This window comes from Lemur catta, chromosome 6 (genome assembly GCF_020740605.2).
Source record: "Lemur catta isolate mLemCat1 chromosome 6, mLemCat1.pri, whole genome shotgun sequence".
NCBI lineage: Eukaryota > Metazoa > Chordata > Mammalia > Primates > Lemuridae > Lemur > Lemur catta.
In genome coordinates, this window is record NC_059133.1 from 18,584,922 (window position 1) to 18,611,998 (window position 27,077).

Genomic DNA, 27,077 nt, shown 5'->3' on the forward strand with positions numbered 1-27,077 from the left:
AATATAATTAACAATAATTCCCTGGTATTATCCAACGTTGTGTTACTCAAAGTATGCCCCGTGGACCAGCTGCACAGACATCACCTGGGGGCTTATTAGAAATGAAGAACCTCAGGCTCCCCCAAGAACTGCTGAATCAGAATCTACATTTTAACAAGACCCCTAGGTGATTTGTAGGCTCTTGAAATTTGAGAGCTACTGTTCTTAGAAATACCAATTGTCTAAAAAGTGTGTTTTTAAAATTGATTTGTTCAAATCAGCATCCTAGTAGGAGCCACACTTTACATTTGGCTTTTAGGTCTTAATGTTCATCTGTGCTTCTGTATAAATTTAAATTTTATATTATTTTTTATTTCAGAAAATGCAAATTATTTGTTTGAGAACAGACAATCTCTACTGTATCTCAGTGAGTTATTAAAATCCAAAATAAGGTTGAGTGTGGTGGCTCACACCTGTAATCCTAGCACTTAAGGAGGACAGGGCCAGGAGGATCACTTCAGGCCAGGAGTTGGCAACAAGTCTGAGCAACATATCAAGACCCTTTCTCTACAGAAAATACAAAAATTAGCTGGGCATGGTGGCCCGCTACTCCAGCTGCTTGGAAAGCTGAGGCAGCTGAGCCCAGGAGTTTGACATTGCAATGAGCTATGATGATGCAACTGCACTCTAGCCCAGGCAACGGAGTGAGACCCTGTCTTCAAAATAATAATAATAAATCCAGAATAAAATAATCACTAAAATGTTGGCCTACCAAAGTAATAATAAACAAGTATACTTCCTATATAGTGGAATTCTACATTTGTACCTGGAGATACTTTTCACAGGATATTTTTTAGATAAATGATGGTGTTGACAATGATAGTAATAGCTATCACTTGAAGGGTGCTTACTGTGTGCCAGAGCACATACATTTTTAAGTGCTTTTCACAAATTAACTCATTTAATTCTCACAATAACCCTATGATATAAGCACTATATTATCAATCCTACTTTATAAATGGATCAAATGAGGTTCACAGACATTAAGTAACTTGCTGAAGGTTAAGTAGTAATGGAAGAGCTGGAATTTTAACTGAGGCAGACTGATGCCAGGAGCCCTAGTTCTTACCTGCTATGCTGTAGTGCACTTTCTCGAGTAGCTATGCTCAATTCATCAAACATATTGAGGATATGTGGTGTGAGGCCCTGGGAACAAAGCCATAAATTTAGATAGAGTATGTATTTGGGCAATGGATTAGATAATCATTTGCTTAATAATTAGATATTAGGAAGTTTAACACCTGTTTAATTAATATAACTAATTCCATTATGATGGACACTGAAATATATATAATACACAAGAGGAAATCCAAATGTAGAGGAGTTTATAAAGTTCTCTCACTTGAATATAAACTATCCTCTTTCTAAAACAAGACATCTGTAAAGAATATTAAGAGAGTATTTCTACTGTACCTAGTAGTTATTCTTTGGTGGATATAGTTGTCATATGTTTCTATAAAATTTTTAAGTGGTATCTAACTTGGAATATTAATTTTTCCAGGTGCTATTGTGAATGCCATCTATATTTTTTAAAACTTTTATGCAGTTGTTTTGGTCCTCACCTATTTAAGATCCTGAAAAACTGATACCAGTAATCACAGCTGAATTTCTTAATTTGCTTTGCAAATTCTGAATGACCTGGTATATCTCTGGCAATTTTATTTTAAAATTATATACCATATTAATTTATTTAGAGGATTTATAAAGTTCTGTTGGCTTGCAAAGTTTTACAAATTATGATAAAGTTGTGTGTTGATTACCTTAATAAAATAACTTCAGTGTGTTCTTAATATTCAAAGTCAACTTCTCATTTCTTCATTTTTATTAATTGGTATATTTTGCATAAAATGTTTTAAAATGGGCTTAAGTACTGCTTAATACTGAGTTTACATTGCCATTACCATCAACTCAATTATCAGATAAAGTATAATTATGCACTTTTTAAAAAACCATTCATTTATCACTATGTATACATGAGTCAAAGACCTAAGGTTTGTATATTGATTTTTTTGCAACTTTAATTTCATGGTTCAGATTTTATCATTATTCACAATAGAGTATCCAATTGTGCAGATTGAGATTAATTTGAGAATAAAATGAAGGACAGTTGAGAGATATGGTAGAGGATTTATTGGGTAAGTCAAGTAACAAAGGTGTAAGATATTACATAATTAAACCTTGTTGAGGTATTGCTTATTAGGCAAAAGTTAACAGCTGAGAGTTGAAATCTATTAGGCTGGGGTGTAGTTCTCATTAGCTCTATTGTGCTGTTATATGAGTTTAATGTCCATAAATTTTTTTTAAAATTTAGATTTCATTTGAATTTTTTATTAATTAACACTGTTTTGGACTTTTTAAATGTATATGCATTATAGATGAATATATATATAATTACTTTTGTTTACTTAACAATATCATATAACAGAAGAAACATAAAAGATTTTGGGATGTTTTATTTGCTTCAGAGTTTTTGACAGATTTAGTTTATATTTGAATTATCTGATTTAAAAAAACTTTAATATGTAATTCATACTCATATTCTAAAGACTATGAAGATTTAGACATTTATTTACATTTTACCTAAAATTAATTTTACCTATATTTCAGTGTAGACATATAAAATTGATTTCATTCTGTTAAAGAAATTCCTCTTAACACTTATATACAGATAGTGAGCGAGACTCAAAAAAGTAAGCTTATTCTAAATGTTCAGTTTGATAGGAAAATCAAGTACTGTATACAAGCGTCCTGGCTTTGCACTTAAGGGTAGGGTTTCCATGTGGACAAGTTTCAGTTAACACTGTACCATGTGAAGTAAGGACTGCTTGTGTAACAAAAGCATTTTTATCTAAAAAGATCATTCCCCAGTATTCTTCACTGTAAATATTTAGTATTTAATCTTAACCACCCTGGACAATGTTACCATTAATAGTCCCATTAGTAGCTGAAGTGTACAAAACCCGATAATTTTGTCTGAGAAACTGGCTTCTCTTCCAAAAATTCTCCAGGAATCACTTTCTAAAAAATTAGAAAAGCCATGTCCCCTTAGAATAAGATGATTCAGTAAATAAAGAGTTCAATTGGGTAGATGGTAGATACCTAGGAAATCAATTCACTTTCTGTTAGAGTTGATGAATCAAATAGTCTTATTAGCTTTATTAAAAGTTTTATTAAAATAATATATCTACCTATAATTCATGCTTTATATCAGCACCCTGAGGACAAGTAAAGCAGAATTTTAATTTTTTTAATGCATGAATATATTTGCATTTTAAGGAATAATACAGTGTTGATGTTAAGTGTAGCTTCCTCTGAAGTCAAATTTAAGTATTTGTAGATATTTAGAAACATACGTCCCATAATTAAATTATTAGTATTTAAATTTAGAAATATGACTTTTTTCTGATATTTATTGCCTTAGAATTATAGACAGAAACGTCCCTTTTAAGTAACATAATGGACCCCTTTTGTGAATTGTCTAAAGATTTATACAAAATACTCTCTACAGCAGAACAGTACACAAGACTCTGGACCACAGGAAAGTGAAGTATCAGCAGAAAATATCTTAACTGTAGCCAAGGATCCAAGATATGCCAGATATCTCAAAATGGTTCAAGTGGTAAGCTAATTTGGTCTGTCTTCTCTGTCTAGCAGCCTCATTTGAAATTCTTAACCCTGGAGGTTTCATTGTTATTTTATCAGTCTGAGAAAACTGCTAAACTGAGTGACCAAGTTTTCTACTCTCTTACTTCTTTTCTATTGTAATTAATACCCTGATAAAAAGTAGCCAGAAATCAAATCTTTCTAATTAGAATTGATCACATATTTTCAAATTAACATAGTTTAATGAACATTTATGTAAATTTTCTTGCTTTCCACAAAGTTATCAATGCAAATCTTGGCTGTATCAGAAAGGAATGGAAGTAGAATATTCATTTAGTAAATCATTTGATTTTAGCTTAATTCCCATATGTTAGCACAAATAATGTTTTTTTTCTGATGTACATCTATCAGTGATCTCTTGGCCATGTAAAGTAATGCTTTTAATGTCTGACTTCATAATTCATATTTTTTTCTAAGAAATCATAACATGGTATGATACCGAAAATATTTGCAGTTGTCTCTGACAGCAGAAATTAATTTCTTTTCATTCTTGTAGAAAGTTCTATTTTGATGGTTGAAGAAGGTAGCTGTCCATCATTTTTCTGTTAATCAAAAAATTAATGCTTTTATAAAATTCTATTATCAGGCAAAAGAAGTACAGTACTAATACTAAAGAAGAACATTTTTGTTTTGCTGTCCATCACATTGTTTATCACCAAAATCATTTAAAAGCAAATACTCTCTGACAACCAGAAAGAATAGATTGATTCATTTAGAAGCTAGAGGGGGGGTGGGCAGGGAGAAAAGTACTTTCCCTACCTATCAGAAGGAATGGATTTGTCACTTTAAAAATTTCTTTTTTTCTTAACCCTCTATTTTTTTCCTGAAGCTCTAGTCTCAGGAAAGCTCTAGGCTTTCCAGGGGGGGGAAAAAAAAGGCTTTGGGGAAAACATATGAAGTTTTTAAATTAAGAATAAAGCAGAGCCAGCTGGAGTATGAATCATGATGAATGCATTTTTAAAGCTAGAACCTGGGAAAGCCTAGGCTTGAAAATAGACTTGTTAAAAACTGTGTGTTTGAGTCTTTTAAACAAAAGTGAAAAAGCTTCAAAATGACTCCAAAAAAGGCTTTTTATGTCAATCCCTTCTTGTCTTACCTATGTAAAATAGGAAATAGGAAAATCTACTGCGTGGTATCTGAATGCCCTGAAATCTTTTATGAAAGACTGTATCTTGGGAAAACTATTATATTCTTGATACATTGCCTTTGATTTTACAAGAACTTCAAAAATTCTTTCTCCTTTTCAGTGTAAATCTACTGTCCATTTTTTCTAGAAATATTTATTAAACACTAAGCTACTATATTAGGTAGTGTCTAGATTTATTTAGCAAAGTTTCCAGACACGACTTGCAATTTTAATTTTTGTTATTAATTACTTAAACAAGTTCCATTGTTTTCGTATGTATTTGTATGTAAATATATATAATTGGCCCTTTAAATATTCTTTTTTTCAATCATATGGTTTACCATCTCACTAGGAGTAACAGCCAAAGTCTTTTTTATAGGCAGGCCCATAAGATCCTGTACAATGTAGTTCCCATGCTACCTTTATGATCTCATATCATCACTCATTCTTCCCCAGGTCTACTGGCCTCCGTGATTTCCTTGAATAAGTATATGGACAGTCTCCTGTCCCAGGGCCTTTGTATCAGCTAGTCTCTCTGCCTGAAATACTCTTCCCCACATATCTTCATGGTTTATTCCTTTACTTCCTTCAGATCTTTATTCAGATGTTACCTTCTAAGTGAGGCCTTCCTTGACCACCCTATTTTGAATTGTAGTGTCCTCTGACCCAATTCTCTTTACCCCTTCCCTACTGTATTTTTCTTCATATCAGCTTCTAGCATTGTTCGTATTTTACATATTTACTTTGTGTCTTTTCCTCTACTAAATCAAAAACTCAACGAGGACAGGGAATTTTTTGTGTGTACTGCCTTATTCCCATTCCTAGAACAATACCTAGCACATAGTATTTAGTTATGAATGAAAATGCCTATATTTTTCTCTGTGCCATTTTACCTTTTCATAGGTTTTGATGATAGATTTCTTTTTCACACTAGCTCAGTGGCTTTCAGAATGAGAAAATTGCAAAATATAAGTTCCTGGGCCCCACACTACAAAATTAGAATCTCTAGTGTTGGTACTTGGCATATAGAGCATCTGTATTTTGGAATAAAGCTCTTCTAATTAAGAACTTTTTAAAATATTATAAACTATATATTACATCATACATATTTTTAAATTTAAAAACATTTAAGAAAATAATAAATTGTTTTATTTAAAAAAGAAAGCCTTGACTGGGCGCAGTAGCTCACACCTGTAATCCTAACACTTTGGGAGGCTGAAGCAGGAGTATTGCTTGAGGCCAGGAGTTTGAAACCAACCTGGGCAATAGCAAAAGCCCATCTGTACAAAAAAAAACTTAAAAAGTTAGTCAGGCATGATGGCACGCACCTGTAGTGCCAGCTACTTTGGAGGCTGAGGCAGGAGGATCACTTGAGCCCAGGAGTTTGAAGTTGCAGTGAGCTATGATGATGCCACTGCATTCTAACCCAGGCAACAGAGCAAGACTATGTCTCAAAAAAGAAAAAAGAAAAGAAAAGAAAGTCTTAACCCACTAGCAGTACTTGGTACTTAACTTCAGTCCATCCTTTTTGCTTGATGTCACTGAGTATGATCAAGGGTTCAACTTCTCTGCCTCAGCCTTTTTCTGATTTTAGCTAAGTCTTCCTACATTCAGCCTTTTGCCTCCTTCCTTTCTTTGGTACAGTTGTTTTTATTTCCTAAGCATTTTCAGGGTTCTGGAAGTGCTGCTACTTCATGGTGTCTCCCTCTTCAGGCACATGGGCTTGACCTTCCATTGCTATGCTAAGTCATCAATCATTCTTATATCTGCTCTAAACTGTCCTGTGATGTGGTTCATATATGCATCTGTATCAGTAAAGCTAGAGGTTATATTCTGTTTCTTACTGTTTGAGGGTGATTTGCAAGAAGAAAGGGGAGAACAACATCAAATTGCCATCCTAAAACTAGAAATTTATCCAAGTTAAATTGAATTTTATTGTTTTTAGTTTATTGTGCCAGCCTGTATCCCAGAATCTTATTACCCAATTTTTATTTCCTGCTGCTCCCTGTCCTGAATTCCATTCTGTAGTCAGACAAAACCACAAACCTTTCCCTATATAAGCTCCATGCTTTTCTACTCCTGAATCTAGATTCCCCTTATTACATGTCCAAATTCTACTCATCTAACATGTTCTTATGAATGCTTCCACTAAATCATCCCAGATTCTAAACCTACCAGCACATAAAGCTAGAATTAATATCTCCCTTCATTGACCTATCCAACCACTTTATCTCTAATCCTTCTAGAATTTATGAATTCATACCTTGTTCTGTGATTATTTGTCCATATTTTTACATCCCCAGTTGAAAATGGAACCATGAGAGGAAGAACGGTATCTTGAATAATCTTTATATTCATTTTAACCCCTCACCCATAAAGGTATCCAATCAATATTTGTTGAATGGACTATTTAATCCTGCATATTAACTCTCCTTCCCAGCTTTGTATCACCTGGAAATGTGTAAATGTGCTCTCATTTCTTCAGTTTATCAGTTTAAAATGTTTTGTAGTACCAAAACAAGAATAGACCAAGTAGAAGTCTTCCTCAAGGTTGACATGAATCTGCCAGTCATTATTCTTTGGATTGTAATATTGAACCATCTATAAATCTACCTTTTCTTCTATTTCTTAAGTATATCATGAGTGACTGTCAATTTCCAACAGCAGATGTAGGCTCCATGTTTGACAATGCCCAGGATTGTCAAATCTTCATATGGTCACTACCGGAGTTCCTGACACTTCTGCATCATCATTCATTTTGGCCTTTGTGTTCAAACTTAAGTACAAAATAGTTAAACCTATTTCCCTCATTGCTTCCTTTGTCTGTTTAAGAATTAATTTTCAGACTAGGCACAGTGGCTCATGCCTATAATTCTAGCACTCTGAGAAGCTGACTAGCACTCTGGGAGGCTGAGATAGGAGGATCGCTTGAGGTCGGGAGTTTGGGACCAGCCTGAGCAAGAGCAAGACCGTGTCTCTACTAAAAATAGAAAAATTAGCCAGGTGTGGTGGTGTGCACCTGTAGTCTCAGCTACTCGTGAGACTGAGGTAGGAGGATTTCTTGAGCCCAGGAGTTTGAGGTTGCTATGAGCTAGGCTGACTCCATGGCACTCTAGCCTGGGCAACAGAGTGAAACTCCATCTAAAAAAAAAACAAAAAGAAAGAAATTTTCAGCAAAGAAACATAGGAATTTATCAGATGATAAATTTTCTGATGTTCTGATTTGGCTAAAATTAAGCTTCTAGTACATATAGATAGATAATGTCCCCCTATCATATCTGTGTCTTATCTTTGTGCCTGTTTGTAATGTTTTAGGAAAGCCTTATCTAAATCCTCCATCTGGTGTGGTGGCCAAAAAGTATGCCCTATCTCATAATACAACTTTTACCTTATTTTAGCCTCATTTAGGAGTTTCTTTATCCCATGTTCAAGAATTTCCATATATGTGTATATGTGTTGATTTATAGTTATTGTCCTCTTTCTATTGTAAACATTGTAAGACATTCCTTTGAAATGCTCATTCTCATTCACAAGTTTCTTCCGACTAAGTGTTAGCAATTCCCAAGATTTATTTATTTTGAAATTTCAGGTTTCCTTTGTATAACTACACACATACACAGAAACACACACACTTTCTTTAGGCTGTTGGATTTATTTTCTGTTTACATTTTTCCTCCTAATAATTTTTTAATAGTTCTTCCACTTTGTATTCTTCTCTATTGTATTATTGTTATTTGTAGATCTAATCTTACAGTTTTAATTGAGGATTTTTTTTATCCTTTGATTTCAGTCGCAAGCCCCTTGATCATACCTGTGGGTATTGCTAAGCATAATCTTTTGGTTTTTCTGAACTACTTAGCACTTTTCCAGGAGTACAATTATTCTAATGTCATAAGTCATCACCGAAAATATTGTTCTTCAGTAGTATCTGCATAGCTAGTTGTGTTTCTTATATCCATTCCTTTATAAAACTGTAAGTTTTAACTGGAAGAACAGATGACAGTGGCACCTTGCTTTAGAAAATGCCTCACAGGAATGGAGAAGAGTCATTAGAGATACATTATAGTCTGTGCCATTGCATCATTCAGTTTCTATCATTGAGATGGGAAGAATCCAGACAGCTTTGTATCTCTGTACTCTAGGATGGTGATATGCCTTCCCATTTTCTGTTAGTCTTCTAGTTAGTCTATTTTCTGTTAGTCTTCTAGTTCCCTGTGATAAGGTGGTTCAATTCCTTGAGTATAAACTCTGATAAGGTGGTTCAGTTCCTTGAGTATATCTGAGAACAAACAGGGTTCAGAGGGATATAGATAGAAAAACAAAATTGACCACTGGCCATAAAAAGGAGCCTAACCCCAGCCAATTCTAGAGGGCAGCTTCATTACATATTGCCTTATCAATATTGAAAAGTATTTCATTTCCCAACAAGATTTTATTTTTTTTTTATTTTATTTTTTTTATTATTTTTATTTTTTTATTTTTTATTTTTCCTTTTTATTTCAGCTCATCATGGGGGTACATAAGTTTAGGTTATATACATTTTCCATGTCCCACCCATCCCCCCAAGTCAGAGTCCCAAGCGCGTCTGTTCTCATTCTCCAGACAGTGCGCCTGGCACTCATCATGTAGTCATACCTCCATCCCCTCCCCCCCCCCACCTCCCCGGGTCTGCACAACTGAATATACATTCTTCTCATCAGCTCACGGGACATTCTCTAAGATTGACCATACCCTAGGTCATAAAGCAAGTCTTAAAAAAAATTAAAAAAATAGAAATCATACCCTGCATCTTCTCAGATCACAATGGAATAAAAATAATAATGAATCTTAACAAGATTTTAGATTTTCATTAAAATACCCAATTTTTTTCAACTTCAGGGGGTGGTAAGGTTTCTCTTGCTTACCCACCACTCGAAATTTAGCTTTAGTTGTGAATGTAGAGAAATACTAATATCAGCATAATTAATTAAATGAGTTCTACTTTGTCTATAAGTGTAGTCTTGGGTGGTTTACCACCCATTGTACATGTTACTACAGGTTATAAAAGCTTAATTTTAGAAGCCTACGTTCCAACTTTTAGGGAATTGTTTGTATGAACAAAAGGGAAAATAGCATGGTCTCCAAAAAAAAAACCTATCTTTCTGAAAAAAAAATCACTGTATTTATGCAAAGAGTATAAAAATCTATTCTCAAGATCCTAAAAAAACCATCTCCATACCCTCAAAAGGGAATTAACAGTACTACAAGGTCTTTTACCTTGTGAAAGGGCATTAATAGGATTTATCCTTTTTCAATTACCATTATATTCTTGTCATTAAAAGTAGGAATTACTGTTCCATAAGCAGAGTGTTATACCTATATTCCAATTATGCTGAGTTTCTTATTTTCTAAAATATAATATTCTTCCACTCAGTAGCATCTTGATATGTAATAGCTCCTCAACAATCTTTTAATCTTTTCTACCACTTCCTTCCTGAATTATTGTTTAGAACCATTTCATCCTCTATAATAAGACAGTGGAAAAGTGTTTTTCAAGCCCTTTAAGCTTATTCTCTAGTATAGAAAGCTTGAATTTGCAGACTACCAATGTGTAGTGATTCACTTTAGGTAGGTAGACATAGAAAATTCTGCAGATTATTAAAAAAACAGGCTTTGTTTTTAATTTTCAGACTTCCTGGATATCAGGATGAGCTACCATCTTTTTTGGCTTCCTTTTTCTGGGTCGTGGCTATCCCCTGGAATGTCCTACTTTTATGTTTGCCTTGCCTCTCTTGTCACACACCGGTGAATCTATTTTAGAGCCTAGATAATTAAGACCATTTAATATAAACTCCTCTGAAGAGAAGCCAACACAGTCCTTCACTTATCACAAGTAACAATTCAAAGAGTAATAAGCATTACCTTGTTCTTTCGTCTCCATGCCTTTTTGTGTCACTCATGGATTATCCTCTGTGAGATAAAAGAATGATTACAGTTCCAGAAAGTAGTTGTTTCTCTGAGAGACAATTTGAATGCCTAGGAGTATACCCAGATCTTTACCCTGTACTTCTGAGATGCAACATGGTATAGTTTCTTAGCTTTGTCATATACTCCTTATGTGACCATGTTCAGGTCATGTCACTTCTCAAGGCCTCAGTTCCCTCATACATAAAATAAAATCTAAAGTTTCTTTAGATTTGTAATCTATTAATTGATCCCTAAATGTGAATCTTTTTATTAATGAATGTTCCTGTAACACCTGCTGGCATTTTCTGACATTTTTTTCTCCTTTTTACACAAGTTTTATACAAGATTTTCAGTAAGTAATACCGTTGTGTTCCAAATGTGGCAGATAATTGATTCTGATTTAATGTTTGTTGTCATAATAGTGCAGCACAAGCCTTTACTAAATTACATATTGCTTTTATAACTTAACTGGAATTGTGTACATAGATCACTTTTCCAACAATTCTCCTCTTTTTACTGGCAGAGTTTGGTGAATCCTTTGCCAGTAATAAATCGTGCATTGGGAAAGTCCGACTTCCACATTAAGAAGCTAATGACTTGTATTTTTTGAAACCATATTTGCCAAAACAGTCTCTTCGGATACTTAGACTTTTTTAAAGCTCTGTTTTCTTTGGCTGGCTTAAAATGTGAATTGAATAATCTCTTTGGTTCTGGTGGTTCTGATGTATCTGCTGCCAGCCATGGATGTTGGCCTGGAGAAATGTGACTTCCATTACCTAAGGATGAAGAGGCTCCAAATGATTATTAAAGATGTTCCTCAAGAAGTTACGCACCTTGGACCTCGTGAAACTAATCAAGCATGGAGTAGAGTACTCTTTAGATACCAAACAAGGTGTAGTTACTGTTAGAACAATTAAAGTCTTTAAAACCTTTTTTGGATATGACCCTAGTCATATGCTTTCCATGGTCTAGGGAACCCCAGGGTAGGTTCCTCATCACAGATCAATAGTGTAGTCCAAAGGAGGAATTACTGGGTTCGTATATAATCACAGCTGTGAAAAACACTGGTATGGATGTAGTTTAACTATATGTTATTTGTTTCATTGTTTTAAAACTACATGTATTACATTAGTATGTATTTCATTTTTTTATGATACCTAAGATTTACTAATCAATATTAATGTTAATGGTTTTTGAGCACATGAAGGTTTGGGGGATAGGGAGATAATTTTTTTGTGTTGTTTTAGCCTCACTCTGTTTATTGAAAATAAAAGCTTCATGCCCAATTACCAGATTTTCTACACTTATGAATGTAGATAAAGCAGAAATGCAAATAAACATTTGTCTTTTTAATTAATTGCATAATGTGGCCAACCTTGAAAATTGTAAATAAAAATATTTTATCCTTCACATCAGGTACATAGTTAGCCAAGTCTATTTGAATATAACTAAAAGAAAGAAGCAAAGCTTAGCAGAATGGTAAAGTAACTTTGAGTTGGAATAAATGAAATTCAAGTGACCTCTGACAGTTAGCCTTCTTCCTCTACATTCTATCTTATATCAAATACAACAAAGTTTAGATAGAGCTTCCCCCTAACCAGAAAACTGACAGTTAGCCACCAATTGGAAGCCCCTGCTGTGTTACCTATGCTTTGCCATGGCCTGAGTATCCAGAGAACCTAGAAACACACTACTTTTTGTCATATTTTTGGAAAAGAAGTACAAAAATTACTTATTCTCTGCTAAAGTCAGTAAACCGGCCTCTAAGGAAACCATGTGTGAAGAATTATTATGCCAGTTTTGCAGATTATTATTTTTCAGTCATTTTGGCTGCATTTTGAACTCTCCCCATGATGCCTTGAAAGTTAGGGAACTTAGAACTAGTCATGCTGTGCACAATCTTCTCAATTTCTTAGTGTTGAGAAGACAGCCTTTAAATTATGTATTTGCCCTTCTGTTTATTCTTTCTTTTAAATTTTTCTTTGTTAGAAAGCAGTAAACAATGATATTACTAAGTCCAAGTTTTAAATTTCTTGCTTTTCTTGATGGGTGATATAGAAGATGACAGGAAGTACTTGCCATGTAGTAGGCAGGTACCTAGTAAGTTATATGGTTGCCAATATCTAGATGGTAATATTATACATGCCACCCTTGATTCTCATCTGTTCTTCACTAATACCGCTGTTGATATACAGATCAGAATATTTTAATACTAATATCACATATTTTTCATTATAGCTATCCTTAGGTGGCATTCAATTGCTGTGAAAGTATCCATTTGTGAATAATTTGTTTCCAGGAACTAGTTGTTACCGTGACTATTTTTATTTATAGTGCGTACTGTCTCTGGAACATATATTTTGAGTTGTGAGCCTCAGGAAGTTTTGGAATTCTCAGTCATATTTGAAGAATAGTCACATACCAACAAACTAATATATTATACAGACTCCAGTCTCCGTTAGAGTTGTAGAAGGGTATTTAGTTACTATACACTTGAGTACTCTATTTTCTTATAATATATCAGATAATTGAAATTAATTTTAATTTAAAAAATAATTTAAAGGGGGGAGTAAGTGAAATGTAAGAGAATTGAGAATGCAAAATAATCTTTTAAAAATAATTGAGAAGGTAATAAACTTAGGATGTTCAGTTTGTCAAATCAGTTTTCAGAGTGTGTTAGAAGAGAATGTATTTCTTCAGGAATTTGTTCTCCACATCATATTTTTGTGCCGTTGGTATTATAATTAAAATAATTTAAACAGTGTGTAGGATGACTTCTCTGTAACAGTCCTTTCAAGCCAAAATGTTTAATTATTGATTTCTGTTTATTTTACTGTGTCAAAAAAGTTATTTTATCTGCCTTAAATTTGCTACTATGCCCTACCTCTGTCTCCCTTTCCCCACGACAGAAAGACAAAGAGGGGACAGAAACAAATAAACACAAGGGAGGGAATGTTTAGAGGATTAGCTTAATAGTGTTAAGTTTCATAAGAATTTCCTTTTTATGATATATAAAATGATAACAAAAGGCATTAGCAGAAAACTATCTTAATGTTTGACTTCATATCTTTCATTCTAACTCATTTAAACAGCTTCTTAACTCTTCAGAAATTGTGACAAAAGGAACAGCATTCTATTAAGGCTCATAAGGAAGCTCTTGAAGATATACACTAGCAATAACAGTTTTTATGCTTGCTGAAATGTGTGGTATAGTCCTTTTGCTCTGATCCAACTATAATTTTTCAGTTATCCAGTTTTAATTTCTCAGTACCTTTCTTTCATCTTTCTCACTGACCACCTCTGCCAGAAATAAGGAGGGGCCTCACTTAAAAGTTTTCCAAATTGGTGAGGAGGAAATAATAGTCATAAATTAAGTAGTCATTTACATAGATTTACTCTTTTTAGAAATATCATGATTCTCAACCTAGCTGTAAATTTGTTTGTTTAAGATTGTGTTTAATTGATGAGAGAAAAAGTAAGGAATAAAGACGCAAATGAGGTATAATAAGGAAGTGAGCTCACCTGAGGAGGGAGAGAAGTGCCTAAGAGGTTGTAGGGACTATAACTTGAGGAAGGCATTTTTAGCACTACATGCTAACTAGGATCTCAAGTAGTGTAAGCATTCATAATGTGACAGTCCTAGGTCAGAAGATAATTTGTCTTGAATTGATCACAGCAATGTAAGATGCAACTTACATACGTTTGTAAACTCATTTTTTGTTAAAGATTATTTACCATTTAGAGGAAAATGCTGATGTGTTAACTGTATGTTTTAAAAGAAATAAAGTAGATTTAAAAATATTGAATTTTACTGGGAAAAATGAATGAAAATTATCTGTTCTACTTGAAGATAGTTATATTTTCGTATTTTTCTTAATATTATAATTTTAAAAGATATTTTCAGACCTAAGTACAATTTACTGAAGGTTTTTATAATTCAGTGAAGCATTCCAAATTTTTTCTTGCTTTTTTTCTAGCCCAAGTTCACAAATGACTTTTATTAATTGGTTAGACCATGTGCTGATGACACATTGTTATCAGATCCAGGGCGCTTCATTGTGGTTCTGTAGACACATGGAATGCCTAATCCTGGCCATCTCTCTTTAAATGGGTACCTATTAGATCCCTAAGGGCATTGAGAGAGAGAAGCATAATATACCAGTTCAAATACATTACCACTATTGGAAAATTAATTTAAAAATGAATATTTTGTGATTTCAGTCATTAGAATAATCTTCATTATTAATTACTAAGAATTCTATTCTTTCTAGCCTTTATTGCTGTATTTAGAGATAGTTCTTTAAATCCTCTTGAACAGGTACAAATAACTGTAAGTTTTCAAAAATTGTTCAGGAGACCATCTGAACTTATTATACCCTTAGGTAGCAAATTCCAAAATGATTTGCTGTAAAAAGTCTTCGGAAATTTTTATTCAAAGTTTTTATTCCTAGAAAGTAAAAGTATAATTAAATTTAGAAATTTCTAATTAATATATTCTTTGAAGAACAAATACTGTATCATTTGAACCAAATGAGCTATATATTAAAAATGGAGTTCTACCATGAATTAGCCTATCAAAGTGAATCTTTCAATTTTAGATATTGCATTTGCATCATAGTGAAGAGAGGAAAATGGGTCCTCCATAGCCCTAAATTATTCTTAAATCCAGCAAACACTTGAGTAGCTACAAAATGCAAAGAAAACACCATCCACTTTTTTGGTCATTGACACCTCATATTTATAGTGTTACAGTGTATTTTATAGGAGAGATAGGGAGGAGAATCAATCACATGGGGAAATTGATGCAGCTGTGTTTTGAATTGTGTCTCAACAATAGATCCTTCACTTTTTGAAACTGCTAAAATGTGTTTATTTTATGAATAAAGCAATAGTAATTGCCTTACCAACTTCCTGGGGCTCTAGTCACAGCTGATATCATTTTTGCGCATTTATTCAAGCGATTTATTCCTTCATATTTAAAGATACCTGATTGCAGTCAGTGGGAAATACTTATTGTGAAACTGATGCCTTGAGATAATTCTTGAAATAGGAATAATTTACTGTTAGCTTTCATAGAAACCAAAAGAAACCACTATGTATAGTACTAATCAAGATATGTGAGACTCTTTGGCCCATGTATTTCGGTTCAAATTAAAAACCCTTGGTAGTAACATTATCAGAGTTAACATCAGAGTCTAGCATTTCCTAGATCTGTACAGGTCATTAGAAATAAAGCTGCTCCTTTTTTAGATAGCGATATTCGTTTTACAGTGATTAAGAGATTTATTTAAATTAATTTTGTATCCCTTCACTGAAAGCTTCCAGAAAGAGAAAAGATCATTGAGCATGTGCTTTCATTTGTGTTGTGATTTGTTCAGTAAACAATTATCTATCATGTATAATATTTTATCTCAAAATTATATCCTAAATATAACACTCTAATATAATTCATGAAGTACAGTATAGATATTTTAAAGATAGCACTATTGAAAATCAGAAGGCAAGGATATGGTTGAGTCTATATTACTAAGTTAAATTTTAAATAAAAGGAGCCTGATTGGAGGACTGGCTGCCTTTTAGCAACCCATAGCATCTTTTCAATTCCTGCTTGTTCCTGCTCTCTACAAATAAAGTTTTATCTACCTATCAACTCAATAGTGCTTTTCTTTACTGTTGCCTTAGGTAGGAAAAAAACTTCATATTTTCCTTCTTTCATAATTGAATTGTGATTCAAACTTATAAACTGAGAGGAAACATTCTAAAATATAAGGAGCATTTTTAATTTTAAAAAAAGAAAGGTCATTTATATCTCTTAAATTGAATAAGGCTTTTTTTCCCCCTTCTAATCTAAAACTTGAGGAAAATTTTAACATAGTTTATTGAGGGATTCAATAGTTTGGCTTTCATTAATACAATAACAAGTAAATGTAAATATTGGCAGGCCTCTAAACCTCGCAACAGTTTTTGTGATATAAGTACTTAGTATTTCACTATTAGTGCTGCCATCATAATTTCATTAGTGCGGCTTCTTTACACACTTTCTCCAGTGACGCAAATACAGACGTGATTTTTTGGAACATCAGACTTATGGCTGCCTTCTCTCTTCTTCATTACTTATGTTGGACAAACTGCCATTTTCACTTGCCAAAAAAAATCCCACAGTTCAGTAGACTTCAGTTTTGAGGTCTCTCATGTCCTCTTTAGACCACCAGTAGCTTTGTCTCTTGGCAATCAGAAATTGGACACTTCATTTTGGTGTTTAACAAACCAGACTCTGTTACTTGACCTCTAAGGAAGAATACAGGAAAACAACAAATTTTCTAAGCAACATCACTGGAAACAATGGCAAATCCCTTTGGAGTGCATTCTTTGGAACACAGGCCAAATTATTTGTTATCAAGCTTTATGAGATTTGTATTAAAGTGGTGTTAATAAGTCTTTAATGTGGGATATTAGAAGTTAACTGTATTTCCCTTTACCTATAGCCATATACAGAAATGACTAAAGGCACCAAATTTTGTGTATGTGTATTTGTACTCTTGTGCTGTAAGCCAATCCAAGAAACTAAGGTTCAACTATGGAGCTTATAGGTTCAGGTTTCTATTATTCTCATACTATAACCAATTCCATGAAACTAACATTAAAATAGGAAGCTTATCTAATTCCACCAACTTCCCTGTTCCCCACTCCTTCCTTCCCACCCACTACTTCCCCTCACCTCCACCCCATATACACTTTCTTTGCTATATTTTAGGAAATGTTTTATTTCAACTTCATTTCTCCTTGCTTCTGTTTTCTCGGCTTTGTAACTTGCTTGTATAACCTTTCCAATGATGTCCTGTGGATTATGCTAAAGTATAATAAGTAAATCACATTGTTGAGTTTATAGAAAGACTTTATACCATGAAACCATAGCTAATAGAAGCTGAGAGGTCTTTTTAAAGAAGTATGGCATTAACTCTGCTTTCTTTTCCCCTTTTCTACTAAGCACTTCCATTTTTTTTTAATGAAATGTTCCAAACTGCCAACTTTCCGTGTTATCCTAAATAGTTGAATGGCATTTAATTATCAAGTTAAATTCCCAGCCTTGTCATTTAAGTAGTTAGTTTTCTCCTCTACTCTCCTCATTCTGTTGCCTAGGCTGGAGTGCAGTGTTGTGGTTATAGCTCACTGCAACCTCGAACTCCTGGGCTCAGGCATGCGCCACCATGCCCTACTAATTTTTTAAAAACTTTTTGTAGTTCAGTTTGATTTTTGTTCAATATTTCGATTTCTTTAGTGAATTTTTCTTCCAAGTCCTGGATCTTTTTTGTGGTTTCTTTGTGTTGGTTATCCATTTTTTCTTGCATAATATTCAGCTTATTTATGATCCATGTTTGAAATTCTTCCTGTGACATGTTGCTATTTTGAATCTGGTTTGTGTCAATTGGTAGAGAACTAGTCATCCTCTTTGAGGGCAAGATTTCAGCTTGATTCTTTATACTCCCAGAGTTCTTTCGCTGAGCCCTTCCCATCTGGATCAATCGCTAGGTCCCTTCTTTCAGCTTTAGTCTGGATAGAGGCACGGCTTGCGTGCTGATCTTGGGCTGTGCAGCAGCCCAGGTAAGCTGCCTCCTCTGTCACTAGGGGGAGCCCTTCACGTGTTGTTCAGGATTTTGCTACCTCAGCTGGAAGGCTGCTCCTGTTGGGTCCAATTTTAAGCAACAAAAACAAAATAGGCAGTATTAATTTGCCAGACTTCAAACTATACTACAAAGCTGTGATTATTAAAACTGCTTGGTATTGGCACAAGTGCAGGGACACAGACCAGTGGAACAGAACAGAAAATCCAAATATAAAGCCATCCTCATATAGCCATCTAATCTTTGACAAAGCAGACAAAAACATACTCTGGGGAAAGGATTCCTTATTTAATAAATGGTGCTGGGAAAACTGGATAGCCACATGTAGAAGACTAAAACAGGACCCACAGCTTTCACCTCTCACAAAAATCAAATCACGGTGGATAACAGACTTAAACCTTAGGTGGGAAACTATTAGAATTCTAGAAGAAAATGTAGGAAAGACTCTTACAGACATTGGCCTAGGCAAAGAATTTATGAAGAAGACCCCTAAGGCAATCACAGCAACAACAAAAATAAATAAATGGGACCTGATCAAATTAAAAAGCTTCTGCACAGCCAAAGAAACAGTCATGAGAGTAAACAGACAACCTACAGAATGGGAAAAAATTTTCGCATACTACACATCAGATAAAAGACTGATAACAAGAATCTATTTAGAACTCAGGAAAATCAGTAAGAAAAACTCGAACAATCCTATCAAAAAGTGGGCAAAGGACATGAATAGAAATTTTTCAAAAGAAGACATAAAAATGGCTAACAAACATATGAAAAAATGTTCAACATCTCTAATCATCAGGGAAATGCAAATCAAAACCACAATGAGATATCACTTAACTCCAGTGAGAATGGCCTTTATCAAAAAGTCCCAAAACGATACATGTTGGCGTGAATGCAGAGAGACAGGAACACTCATACACTGCTGGTGGGACTGTAAACTAGTGCAACCCTTGTGGAAAACAATATGTAGATACCTTAAACAGATTCAAGTAGACCTACCATTCGATACAGCAATCCCATTATTGGGCATCTACCCAAAAGAACAAAAGTCATTCTATAAAAAAGACACCTGTACCCGAATGTTTATAGCAGCACAATTCACAATTGCAAAGATGGGGAAACAACCCAAATGCCCATCAATACATGAATGGATTAGCAAAATGTGGTATATGTATACCATGGAATATTACTCAGCTATAAGAAATAACGGTGATATGGCATCTCTTTGGTTCTCCTGGAGAGAGTTGGAACCCATTCTGTTAAGTGAAGTATCCCAAAAATGGAAAAATAAGCACCACATGTACTCATCAGCAGACTGGTTTCCCTGATAATCACCTAAGTGCATATTTGGGAATAACACCAATTGGGTATCGGACAGAGGTGGGGGCTGGGGGGAAGGGATGGGTGTATACCTACTTGATGAGTGCGATGTGCACTATCTGGGGAATGGACACGCTTGAAGTTCTGTCTGGGGGGTAAGGGGGGAGGGGATGTGTGCATACCTACGTGATGAGTGCGATGAGTACTGTCTAGGGAATGGACACGCTTGAAGCTCAGACTCAGGGGGATGGGGGGGTATGGGCAATATATGTAACCTGAACTTTTGTACCCCCATAATGAGCTGAAATAAAAAAAAAAAACTTTTTGTAGACATGGGGTCACACTATGTTGTCCAGACTGTCGAACTCCTCTACAATTAAAATTAATTTTATTATTAAGTAAATTGTGTTTTTAAATATATTTCACTCGAGCCAGTCTTACTTTGGGGTAACATATTTTTCAAGTGGTGTTAGTTTTCATTTCTTGCTTTATTACAAGTAAATTTATATTTATTTCCGTCTTATCCTTTTCTCACTGTTGCTATGCTTAATATAGTCCCAGGAGGGTTCTTGAATTCTATTTGACTTTTGTGCCTAAAGTGTTCAAATGGAATTGGACCATTTTAATATGAAAAGAGCATAAGCATAGCTATACTTAAGAGTAGAAAGCTCTAAATTCTTTGAGATCACATTTATTCATATTGTTAAGTATTCATTGTATCACTCTAGCCAGTGTTTTAATCATTTATCAATATGTTCTTTCTGTTAGTGTTATAATAAGAATGAGAATATGATCTCTGCCTTCTATACATCAGAGTTAGTAATGAATAAGCTCAAAGGATTTAATTTGGGCTTCTGTGGTACTGGATAGCACTGATTCCATTAAGTCAGTATAAAATATGTACCTTTTTAGATTACTCAAGTGCAGTGCACAAACTAATATAAAAGCAAATTAAGAACTATTTTAAATAGACATCTAAAGGTCTTGTTTTAGGTAAAGTGTGGAGACATATAAAGGAGGCGTTTTTAATGATTGAATTATCTTGTATCCTTTACTTAGGGTGTTCCAGTAATGGCAATAAGAAACAAAATGATATCGGAAGGACTAGACCCAGATCTTCTTGAGTAAGTAAATCTTCTAATATAATGATGTTACTGCCAGCTATTGAATTTTTCAGTTATGAAAAAAATATTGCAAGCGCTCTCTGTATTTTTCCTATATAGTGTTTTCTGGTTGAAGAAACCATCTTCATAAATAGTCTCTCTGCTGTGTTACCAAAAAGAAAAATATCCTGTGCTTATAATAAAACCTTTGTAAAATTTAGGAGCAATTTCAGTAGCCCAGTGTTGAATCTAGATATCCAAAGGAATTGGAATTTGATGATTTTTTGCTTTTCTTGTAAAATAGGAAGATAAGCTTCCTATTTTAATGTTAGTTTCATGGAATTGGTTATAGTATGAGAATAATAGAAACTTGAACCTATAAGCTCTATATTTGAACCTTAGTTTCTTGTTTGATACCTTTTTCTTGTTTTTTTGTGGGGAAGGGGCAATGGTGATTATCTACCAGCTTTTTACTTAACACCTTAGTGTATAGGAAATTTATTCTACCTTCATCTAGATTAAGCCACATTGAGAAATAAATAGGATAAAGTTACCATAGGTCATGTTAATTTTTGTTAAGAAACTATATACCAGTTTGTGTGAGTTTTAGAAAGTGTTTTTTGAGAAATGCTAAAAAATTGTATCTCAGACATTTGACAATAATTCATTCCATCCAAGCAAACCTGGCTACATAATTCATCCTGTATAAGATATATATCTTAATGGATTCTTCAGAAGAATTCTATTTTGCAAGTATCTAGGTACTCATAAAGAGTCTTTCCTGTTTGGTGTTTTAATTCACCCCAATGTATTTAACTATGTTATCCAAGCATTCATACTGTACTAGAAGTATACTTTGGAATTTTTCTTGGCTCCCAGCCCTCCAAGAAAAGGTATACATTTTGGAGGTAAAACACATAAAGCAGTCTTTTTCTCATATTTTATCTTCCAAAATATGAAATTGAAGAATTTTTTTTTAAGTCTGCAAGAACAGATTTCTAACATGTATCTACATTTTGATATATATCCAAGTAGCAAACAGTTCAAGTACAATAGCATGACTTGGTAATTTGAACTATTGCATCTCCGGGATACTTGGCATTTGTTCTGGAAATTGTTTCTGACACACACTTTAAAAACAGTTGGATTGTGACATATATTTTAATGTGAATTGGACATATGGGTTCAATCCATTTTGATACTCATTGGAATATATAGGTTATAAATACATTTAACATTAACCATGACTTCTTTTTTTGCTTCTGGAAATACACAGTAGACTGTCTATAATAACAGCTAAAATGACCTTTAAAATTATTATATTTCTCTAGAGAAAATGGAAAACTACTGCCCTGTAAGCATCAGATACTCTGGATATCCTATCCTTTTACCCACTACTGGCTTCGTTTCATTCCTACCCAGACTAAACTACTTCATTATTCTTTACCTCAGGCAGCTACCTACACTAGCGACTTGAAAATCCTTGATTCTGCCCTCTTTTCTACCCCCTACCATGTCAGTCACATGATATTAAACATGATTTTAAACATGATTTTCTCATGTTTAGTATCTCTCACATTGGACTACATGCCTCCATACCCACTGCTGTTTAGTTCAGGCCCTCATCATTTCTCACCTGAATTATTACAGTAGCTCCTAATTGGTTTTCCTATTCAACTCAAGGCATCCACTAAAGTCTGGGTGGATCTGTTCATACTTCATTCTTACTTCACATCTTCCTGTGACTCTCCACCGCCTTCAACATGTAGTCCAAGCATTGCATATAAATGCTTTTATCATAAAGACCCAAACCCTCTCACTAGCTTCATCTTTTGCCGTTCTTCCACATGTCTTTCTCATGCAGCCATAGCAAAGTTTTTGCAGTTTCCTGAATGTATCATTTTCCTATTCCCTTTTGGTGTCTTTAAATGTTTTCTTTCCTCTCTATGGAACTACCTTCCCCCATCATATTGGCCTGGCTGGTTTCTTACTCTTCAAGACTTCATTAGGTATCACCACCTGAAGTCCATAGGTGACTACCAGGGGGAAAATTCCAACATCCCCAACACTCCCTTCTATCTGGCTTAGCAAGTTTGAGGGTATGTCATTTTCTTTCTTTTTTTTTTTTTTATTTCAGCATGTTATGGGGGTACAAATGTTTGAGTTATGTATATTGCCCTTGCCCCCCCTTCAGTCAGAGCTTCAAGCTTGTCCATCCCCCAGATGGTGCATATCGCACTTATTATATATGTATATACCCATCTCCTCTCCCCCCTCCCATCTGCCCGACACTCAATAAATGTTATTCCTATATGTGCACTTAGGTGTTGATCAGTGAAACCAATTTTATGGTGAGGTCATGTGGTGCTTATTTTTCCATTCTTGGGATACTTCACTTAGTAGAATGGGTTCTAACTCTTTTCAGGAGAACAAAAGAGATTCTATATCACCGTTATTTCTTATAGCTGAATAGTACTCCATGGTATACACATACCACATTTTATTAATCCACTCATGTATTGATGGGCACTTTTGTTCCACATCTTTGCAATTGTGAATTGTGCTGCTATAAACATTCAAGTGCAGATGTCTTTTTTATAGAATGTCTTTTGTTCTTTGGGGTAGATGCCCAGTAACAGGATTGCTAGATCAAATGGTAGATCTACTTGTATCACCTTAAGGTATCTCCATATTGCTTTCCACAGGGGTTGCACTAGTTTGCAGTCCCACCAGCAGTGTATGAGTGTTCCTGTCTCTCCGCATCCATGCCATCATGTATTGTTTTGGGACTTTTTTGCTAAAGGTCATTCTCCCTGGAGAAAAGTGATATCTCATTGTGGTTTTGATTTGCATTTCCCTGATGATTAGAGATGTTGATCATTTTTTCATATGTTTGTTGGCCATTGTTCTGCCTTCTTTTGAAAAGTTTCTGTTCATGTCCTTTACCCACTTTTTGATAGGGTTGTTTGATTTTTTTCTTGCTGATTTTCCTGAGTTCTAAATTGATTCTAGTTATCAGCCCTTTATCAGATATGTAGCATATGAAAATTTTTTCCCATTCTGTAGGTTGTCTGTTTGCTCTTGTGACAGTTTCTTTGGCTGTTTAGACAAGGTTGCCCACTATCTCCACTTCTATTCAACATAGTTGCTGGAAGTCCTTGCTAGAGCAGTTAGGCAAGAGAACAGAATTAAGGGCGTCCAAATGGGAGCATAAGAGATCAAACTCTTACTCTTTGCTGATGATATGATATTATATCTAGAAAACCCCAAGGATTCAACCAAAAGACTCCTGGAATTGATAAATTCAGTAAAGTCTCAGGATACAAAATCAATACACACAAATCAGAGGCATTCATATACGCCAACAATAGTCAAACTGAGAACCAAATCAAAGATTCAATACCCTTCACAACAGCAACCAAGAAAATAAAGTACCTAGGAATATATTTAACTAAGGAAGTAAAGGACCTCTACAAGGAGAACTATGAAACACTGAGGAAGGAAATAGCAGAGGACGTAAACAGGTGGAAAACCATACCATGCTCGTGGGTCGGCAGAATCAACATTGTTAAAATGTCTATACTACCCAAAGTGATCTACAGATTCAATGCAATCCTTATTAAAATACCAACATCATTTGTCACAGATATGGAAAAAAATAATTTTACGCTTCGTATGGAACCTGAGAAGACCCCGTTTAGCAAAAGCAATCCTAGGCAATAAGAACAAAATGGGAGGCATCAATTTACCAGACTTCAAACTATACTACAAGGCTATAGTAATTAAAACAGCTTGTTATTGGCACAAGAACAGGGACATTGACCAGTGGAACAGAACTGAGAACCCAGATATAAAACCATCCTCATATAGCCATCTAATCTTTGACAAGGCAGACAAAAACATACACTGGGGAAAAGAATCCTTATTCAATAAATAATGCTGGGAAAACTGAATAGCCACAAGTGGAAGACTGAAACAGGATCCACACCTTTCATCTCTCACAAAAATCAACTCATGGTGGGTAAAAGACTTAAACCTAAGGCGTGAAACTATTAGAATTCTAGAAGAAAATGTAGGAAAAACTCTTATAGACATTGGCCTAGGCAAAGAATTTATGAAGAAGACCCCAAAGGCAATCACAGCAACAATAAAAATAAAAAAATAGAACCTGATCAAATTAGAAAGCTTCTGCACAGACAAAGAAACTGTCACGAGAGGTATGTCATTTTCTATAAATGTTGAGAAACATTCATTTTCGAGGTGGTGCCAAATTTTAGGGTAGAATTCCAGTAACAGTTAACATTGTCTTACAGAAAAGCTACTCCTAAACCACAGCTTGGGGCTTGAATTCTGACCCATTACCTCATAAATACATGCCATTGGTCACCAGGGGCACTGGTTGGAGAGGGGGTGACTCACTATAACCTAATCACCACAAGTAAGAAACCAGTTCCAACTCTTAATACATTTAGCTAGATATGATAAGTAGAATCAACTGCTTTGTTAACAGAGGAATTTTGGTGCTTTTGGAATCATGTTTACATAAGTCAAGGAGCCTCACTTTGGAAGAAAAGTATGAGATGATGAAAGAGAAGAAAATGTGCCATCCACGAAAAGAGTGCACTTTTATTTCGAATCCTAGGTACATATTAAGCCTTAGCTGAGAACTTTCAGTAAAGATTGTCTGTTTCCTTTTTTCTTTTAAAGTGTAAACATACACCTTCTTTTTTTTAATTTTAGGTAGTAAGAAAAACTCATATAACTGTAAGAAGAAATAGCCTAGATCTGTCTGCACTGAGCAAAGGGCAAACCTGAGGTTAAAACAGAAATAAATACTGATCAGAAAATACATTGTTATTTATTTGGATTGTGTGTATAAAAAATTAGAAGCTAAGAGTACACAATTTTAAGCTAAAAAGTTTACATGATAAGGGGGAAGAGAGCCTAGCAATTTTCCTAGAAAACTGACTATCATAGAATTTTAGACTGAAGAAAATGCCTGACAATTACTAAATAAATGTTATTTGTTTGATACTTCTAAGTGGTTATTTATTTTTAAAAATCCAAGTTTTTGAAATAACAATAGTTCTTATATAACCAAGAATTAGTCCTGTTTAGTTTCTAAAAATCAGTTTTAATACCACTGAGATAAAAATATATGTGAAAAAATACCTTTGTCATACTCAAAAGAGTTTAAAGGGAAAGAAAATGGGACATTTTAATTGGTCTTTGTCTAAAGGTTAATCTGCTTTAGTTTTGCATTCAGAAATATAGAATAGATAAATCATGCCTTATAAAATCTTTCAATCAAAGATTGATGCCTAGATTTCCTTGCCAGGAAAAGAAGAAAAAAGTTTTTCCTCTATCCTATTTTGTACTTTGACATTTATGTTCCAGAACTAAAGTTACTCTTATTACTTAGTAATTACTGCTTTTACGACTCTGGACCTGCTCATCAGCAAGAGATGAAATTCATGATGGTTAAGGCTTAGGCTAGGGCAGACTTTAGGGATGGTCTGCTTGCTTGAGTTTAGATTACACCCTGCCACTTTCTAGCTGTATGATCCTGGATTGATTACCTAACCTCTCTGTGCATCAGTTTCCTTATCAATAAAATAAGAAATAGAAGAGTTCACCCCTTCATAGAGTTGTTCAGACTAAGATAGATAATGATGTAAGCACTTAGCACAGCTCTGGACAAGGAGTAAATGTTCAATAAATATTACTTGTGATTTATGAATGGTTTAACGGAGGACTTTGTAGCAAATTCTAAACAGCAGATTTACCAGGCTTTTGGATCCCAGCTTGTTTATAATCCTGTAGTTGTCTGTATACCATTATGTTTTCAACAAAGGTATGTTTAACTTACATAGAATAGTTATCTTTTTAACTTCTGTTTTCTCAAACTGAAAACCTGTATTTTCAACTTTGCAGTAAACAACAGATTACTGAAACTGAAATTCAACTGGTCATACTCTTAACCTTAGTGGGAGGGTGCAGTGTGCAGTATATTGATTTGGCTAAAGAAAGGATATAACTAAGTTACTACGCAGGCTTTGAACAGAACCAGCTCAGATGGCATTTGTCCTAGAGATATCTATTCAAAAGACATTTATACCATCTTCCCAGACAGTGGAATGACCACTCTTAATGGTTGCCAGAAATAAAGCAACCACCTCAGCCTACTTATCACTGAGACAAGAGAGGATTTATTAGTGTTAAACAAAAGAATACTGGAAAGCAAAACTTTCTTTTACA

At 34.4% G+C, this 27,077-nt stretch overlaps 1 protein-coding gene across 2 annotated transcripts in view; it reads left to right on the forward strand.

The window, feature by feature from the left end:
• WASHC3 (WASH complex subunit 3) overlaps positions 1–27,077 on the forward strand; it is a 53,646-nt gene that overhangs the window by 18,890 nt on the left and 7,679 nt on the right. Inside the window, exons 5-6 of one of the 2 annotated variants that reach the window (XM_045553109.1) lie at positions 3,551–3,658; positions 20,776–20,840. In XM_045553109.1, coding sequence (XP_045409065.1) covers positions 3,551–3,658; positions 20,776–20,840 — 173 coding nt within the window. Of the gene's footprint in view, positions 1–3,547; positions 3,659–20,775; positions 20,841–27,077 lie in introns of both variants that reach the window. The other variant, XM_045553108.1, reaches the window with a different exon arrangement.